This window comes from Morone saxatilis, unplaced genomic scaffold (assembly GCF_004916995.1).
Source record: "Morone saxatilis isolate NCDOM2014 unplaced genomic scaffold, NCSU_SB_2.0 Contig11, whole genome shotgun sequence".
NCBI classification, from domain to species: Eukaryota; Metazoa; Chordata; class Actinopteri; family Moronidae; genus Morone; species Morone saxatilis.
Genome location: NW_023339663.1, coordinates 27,275,784 through 27,282,001, shown reverse-complemented (window position 1 = coordinate 27,282,001; position 6,218 = coordinate 27,275,784). Strand labels below are relative to the sequence as shown.

The 6,218-nt window shown below is 39.2% G+C and overlaps 1 protein-coding gene across 1 annotated transcript in view; it reads right to left on the bottom strand.

The window, feature by feature from the left end:
* si:ch211-186j3.6 (neural-cadherin) overlaps positions 1 to 6,218 on the bottom strand; it is a 275,078-nt gene that overhangs the window by 132,637 nt on the left and 136,223 nt on the right. The window contains exons 17-19 of the mRNA XM_035682213.1: positions 2,281 to 2,401; positions 1,813 to 1,975; positions 134 to 802 (exon numbers count right to left, since the gene is read on the bottom strand). Of these exons, the coding sequence (XP_035538106.1) occupies positions 134 to 802; positions 1,813 to 1,975; positions 2,281 to 2,401 (953 nt within the window). The remainder of the gene's footprint in view (positions 1 to 133; positions 803 to 1,812; positions 1,976 to 2,280; positions 2,402 to 6,218) is intronic.

Here is a 6,218-nt window from a genome sequence, read left to right as displayed (position 1 = left end):
TATCGTCATCCACCACCAAATGTCGTGTTTACATTTGCAGTGGTCATTAAAAACAAATGAGAGAATAAGGATTCTGTGAAATAAGGCAATAAAAAATGGTGCCTCATCATCAGGGAAGCTCCTTCTGACCCACCTCAGCATTGGGATCTGCATTCTCAGAAATCCTCGCCAGGCAGGAGTGATCTGTGAATCTTGGAGCATGGTCGTTTACATCCTTGATCTGAATGGTAGCAGTTCCAGTTCCTGTCATCCCTCCCCCATCTCTGGCCTCCACAACCAAAAGGTAGGACTCGACCTGCTCTCTGTCCAGACCGCCCATGGCTACACTGATTGTCCCTGTGGTGGGGTTGATAGTGAACATTTCTGAGAAGGTAGGCACTCCTCCCACCCCGATGTTGGTGGCATCTAAACTACCCATAATCCTGTAAGAGAGCACAGCGTTCTGCCCGACCGCCGAGTCGTCCAGGTCGGTGGCTGTCATCTCCATCACAGATGTCCCCACTACAGAGTTCTCTGCCACGTCTCCGTGGCAGCTGGGTGCACAGGTGAAGACAGGCGCATTGTCATTGATGTCCCAAACATTGATGATGACATCGGTGAAGCCTGTCAGACCTTCGCCGCCCTCGTCTGTGGCCAAGACGACAAAACGCCACACGGCACGCTCCTCACGGTCCAGTGTCCGCTGGGCGTAGATCTTGCCTGTGACCTCATCAATTATGAATTCACTCTCTGCACCCTGGCCATGGAGAGAGTAACGCAGGGCCTCCTGGTCAGCATCCTTATCTGGGTCAGACGCTGTTACCTACAACATCAAAGGTGCAGCGAGACAGAGAGGGCTGATGAGAGTGTAATCACTTTTTACACTATTTAATTATTGAAATGTTGCTGACTTGGAGAGATATCTTAACTGGAAGCACTTCACAACTGTTCTGTGCAGTTATGAAATATCTGGTAGGTAAACCTGGCTATGATCCAACCTCCTCAACCCCAACCCCCACCTCCTGCCTCTCTTTGCTGTCTGCTCCTTCTTTCATTCATCCTCAACACCTCAGCAGATATTACACCCTGGGTAGGCCAAAGATGTTTCAATTTAGCACCTTAATTGCAGTGTGATGTAGAGCCAGAATTAACTTGTGTTCCGTTAAAAGAGTAGGAGATGTCCTTTTATATATGTAGAGGGAAAAGGGCATCAGGCTTACTGTTAACAGACTATATATACAATTAAATCTATATATTTCTATTACATATTTTTTCCCTTTTTGATTTTTGTGTATTTTTTTACCTCTCACTCTTTGTGTGTTGTATCTGGAGCTGCAGTAACAAGTGATTTTTTTCTGGTGTGGGATTAATAAAGTCTTAAGTCTTAAAATCTTATAAAAAATAAAATCAGTTTAAAAAAATTCAATCCCAGCTTCTTATTTCTAGCCTGCAACTGTCGACTCGCCGACTGAAATGTCAAATATTTTATCAGCTGTAGTTGACCATCTAATTAAATTAAGATTAGCTCCCTAATTTTTAATGATTCAAGGATGTTAAATATACACTTGATACATATAGAACATGCATGGTATTCTGTTAAAAGACTTAAGGCTTAAGCTACATGTCTCAGTAATGTGCTTCCTACCATGTCATCTACTGTAGATGACATGGTAGGAAGCACATTTGTTCTTGTATTGCAATTCTTGTAATTAGTTATTGTAAGGAATCAACTAAGGAAAACTGTAAGCATGTCTTGTAAGCGAGACAGATTTATGCTTCGAATGGCCAATTGCATGTGATTGCACAGATAGCTGAATAATGATTGGACTGTACCTGTAACACAAACACCGGCGAGCCATCCAGCTCCTCTGTTACGCTGCCGTAGTACTCGTTAACGGTAAACACCGGAGCTTCGTCGTTTTTGTTAACCACATTTACTGTCACTGTTGTGTAATCCTCCCACTTTCCATCTGAAGCCAGGACATGAAGCTTGTACCTGAGCAAAAGTTGTCAGCTTTGTCAGGGGCTTTCACAAAATAAGCAACAGTTTACATCCAAATACGCTTCGTAAAAAGCACTTGCTTTTTATGTTCTTAAACATGTAAACTCTGGAGGTATATTTGATTGAAAATATAAGCAGTGGAGTTTAAAGCTATGGCATATATACTGCCAGGAAAAGAAATTAAAGTAACAGGGAAAATAACACCACATATTTCAGGTAAAATCCTTTGACAAGCATTTATCTGAACCAAAAAGCAAACATTTGTGGCTCAAAGGATTCTTTCTTGAGTGTGTTCCTACCTTTTGTTCAGTTCATAGTCTAGAGGCTGGGCGATAAAGATAGTGCCCACCTCTGGTTCAACATCAAACACACCTCCTGTGTTCCCTGACGTGATCTGGTAGCGAAGCTTAGCGTTTCCCCCTGCAGAACAAGAGAAGATGGAGGTTGAATGAAGAATGACAATTTGTAAAAATGAACCTTAGTTACTGACAAAGCAGCGTCTATTAAGTCTTGTTGGAGCTGCAGCCATATTAGTACCTGATCCCCCATGGATTGAATGTCCCCATCTAGTCCATTGCTGTCTGTTTCTGCCAATCCACCAATTTGTCTCCCTTAACTGAGATAGATAGAATCAGCCTGCTTTAGCTGTCAGACTGGAATCAGATATGGAGTTTTTGGTGCTACCTTGCTGTTATGAGTGTTTAAACAGGCAGCCTCTGCCCTTATAAAGGCGATACCTGCAGCATCACAATATGATCTTCCCAACAATAAATGAAGTAAAAAGTCAAATATTTTAAAGCCATGCACAGATAAACTAAAGCCTGTCCCAGAAATTTGTATTGCAATGGATGTCTATACCTTAGAAAAAGCTTGAATGATGTTATTGTCTCTCCCTAAACCTGTTTGGTACCAGCAAAAAAACTAATGCTGAACTCTGAATTTTCACACAACACAGTTAGCAATCTTCTTTCAAAACAGTTCTTTCAATTACATTGAGTAGCGGTTTAGGACGAGAAACATCACAAACACAAATTTAGAAGCTGAAACGTTATAAAGTTTCTATGAAAATACTTTGGTAGCATTGACAAGATAGCATTAAGATAATTATGAATCAATTTCATAATAAAAGAAGAAGTATGATGTGTCAAAGTATAAACGCCTCTTAGTGGGCTTAAATGTATCATTAATACGTGATCCAAATGTCATATCTACGGCTGCTAAGGCTGTGTCTTCAGGTTTTAAGAAATGAATTAACATTCAAAATTGCAGCAATTTTCCATTTGAAGCCAGAAAAAGGTGATAACATTTCAGCTGTTTTTAGGGTGTAGGATGGATTCAATGACAGAAAACCTGAACAAAGTACTAAATTGAAAGTTCAAATCTTTTCTACATAGCTATGGGCAACATAGCTTGCCTAACTTGCTTAGAAAACAGCATTCAGCTCTCTTTTGAACTGAAGATGAATAGTGTTGAAAAGTTCTGAAGAACTCCTATTGTGCAGCCAAGTACAAAAGCTTGCATTGCAGTTACAAGTGCTATAGCTAGTGAATTCACTGGCAGAGCAAGTAATGCTTGTATTGACACAGACGAATGCAGAGATTCACATAAGTAGGATTAATACATGGATCTACTTTAACACATCTGTCAAGCACAACACATGGTATTACTGTACACACAAACTTAGAATCTAATCAGATCCTGTGGCTTTTAGGACTTAAGCAGTAAAGTGCATTTACTCTGTCTCCCAAATGTCAGTAAAATACAAGAATGCTTAAACACAACAGAAACGTTTTCCATTGAATTATTAATACTCCTTTGTTCCAAGCAATCTACAATGTAATGCTAAGAAGTTCCCCTCCTTGTTCTCCCCCTACCACACTTAATAATCTATATTCTTTTTAAGCTCTGCAAAGCATTTTTAATAAAGTCTATTAGATGCTGATCAACAAAATGTTTCCTCTCAATGCAATTACTGCTAAAGCCAAGGACTGCATCTCAATCACCGTTGCATCTACCACCCCTCGTGTTAATATAAAAGGGAAAGGAGAAACCTCTGAAGACGAGATGAGATTCACAGCTTATTAGCAAGACAAAAGTGAAGGAAGGAGAAAAGAGAATGCACTAATCCAGATCGTTTTGTACGGTCTGTCTGTTGGCATATTAAATGAGACTTTAGGGGATATATGCAATTGCATCCCTTCTTCTCTCTCACCCTCTTTCTGTTTTTTTCTAGTTGTCTCGATCTCTTAAGTATTTAGAAAACTGTTGAGACCCAAAGGACAACAGAAAAAGCACAAGAAGTGATACAACTGTTAAAATAAACAAACAAATGAAAAGAAAATGAATCTTTTTTCCCAGTTGTACCAATTTTAAAACTCTTTTCATCTCCCTGGTTGCTGTGTGAAACTGTAGTATACAGTCAAAAGAGGAAGTGGGGAAAGACACACACACAAACAGGACAACATATGTATATGTAATACCAAAGACATCGAACATCTCATGCACTTTAGAAACGGATTTGGAGAGGTTCCAGTTCTGCACTATTAAGAATACAGATGTTAATGTAGCTTGTGTTTCAAAGCAGAAAAGTTTACTTACAATATGTTGTATCAATAACCTGTAACTTTTGTAGAATAGGTGTCACAATGCAAATCTGTTCTCACTCCCAGCCCATCAAGTACTGCAGCTTGGTCAGTAATATGTAACATCTGATTACATTTTCAAATGTTGTTGTTAATGTTTGGTTAGGTTTAGGCACAAAAACTGTTTGCTTTGGATTAAGAAAAGATCATAATTAATGTTGCATAGTCAAGACTGGTGATAACAGCTCATGGTTGCTGGTTGTCATAGTAATGCAACAAGCTTTCTTAAACAGTTTTCCAGGTGCACAGCACTCAGTAAACAGTGACTGAAGGAACAAGCAACGGAATGATTTGTCACTGTAAATACAGAATCAAAGCAATTCTGATACATGTCTGCTATAAACACAGTCTGACATGACTGAACCTGAGCTGGAACTAAAGCCTACGTTAAAGCTACTGGGGTTTACAATTTTTATGGAGAGGGAAAAAAAGATGGCTCCACACTGGAAGCAAGAAAAACTGTCAGATGTGGCAATGGTACCAAGTGAGCTCAAGGGACATCTTGAGACAAGGCAGGAATGGATGCCTTAAAAAAATTGGGGGGGATCATTGCTTTAGAATAATACGCCACTTTAACAATCAAATACTCATAGGTGACAGATTAAGAAAAAAAGCTAAATAAATGAGTAGGGAAACAAATACAGGTGCTTTCATACAGGACAGGAGTACCCTTTAGTTCAAGGGTAGACCCAAATGTGAACAGGACAAACAGGGAAGGTTGAATGAACAGAAGATAACTTTAATGACTTTAATGAATACTAGAGGTGGAAACAGAACCAGGCAGGGCAACACAAACTAACGAAATGTGGCTAAGGAATCAAAAAAACAATCAATAATTTCAACAAGAGAAGTCCATCGAAACAAAACAAAAAAAACAGACACAGGGAAGATAAAGGACTGGGAACAGACACAGATGACTTCACAATTGAAAGAGGGAAAAACATGGACTAATGCACAAAGCACTAATTAACAAATGAAACACAGATAAACCTAATCAGGACTGGGTAGACAATGAAAACTGGTGGGAAACACAAGACACCGGAAATAGGAAAATGACTCAACTAAAACCCGCAACCATGACAAAAATCACAGACTGGTAATGAGAAGTTAATTCATAAATGATAAAGGATCAAGGTTGCAGAACAAAATGAAAGTTCATGCTACCTACACATAAATCACAACAGATAATTCAATTTAAATCACAATATAAACATATAAAATCAATTGCAATTAATTATATAGCCATATTAGCCGTGTCATATACACAAACGTTGTATTGTCCTCATTACTGGCAGCAGCAGAATACAACTTCTCCAATCTATTCCTCCGTTACCAACTTAACCCTCAATACACCTCACAAAAGAAAAAAAAATCAAACACGTTATTGCTTCCTCCATCCCTCTCAGTTGGTGGTAATAACTTTATTCTTGACTCTAGCAAGGTTTCCTACACTTACACAACTAAGTAAGTACTTAGGCATCTTCTCATGATCTGTGTGTGTGTGTCTGTGTCTGTGTGTGTGTAGCTGTTGAGGGTTATTTATCACAGCAAAGTGTGGGGTTCACAGCAGGCCTCCGCACTCTACTATGATAAAT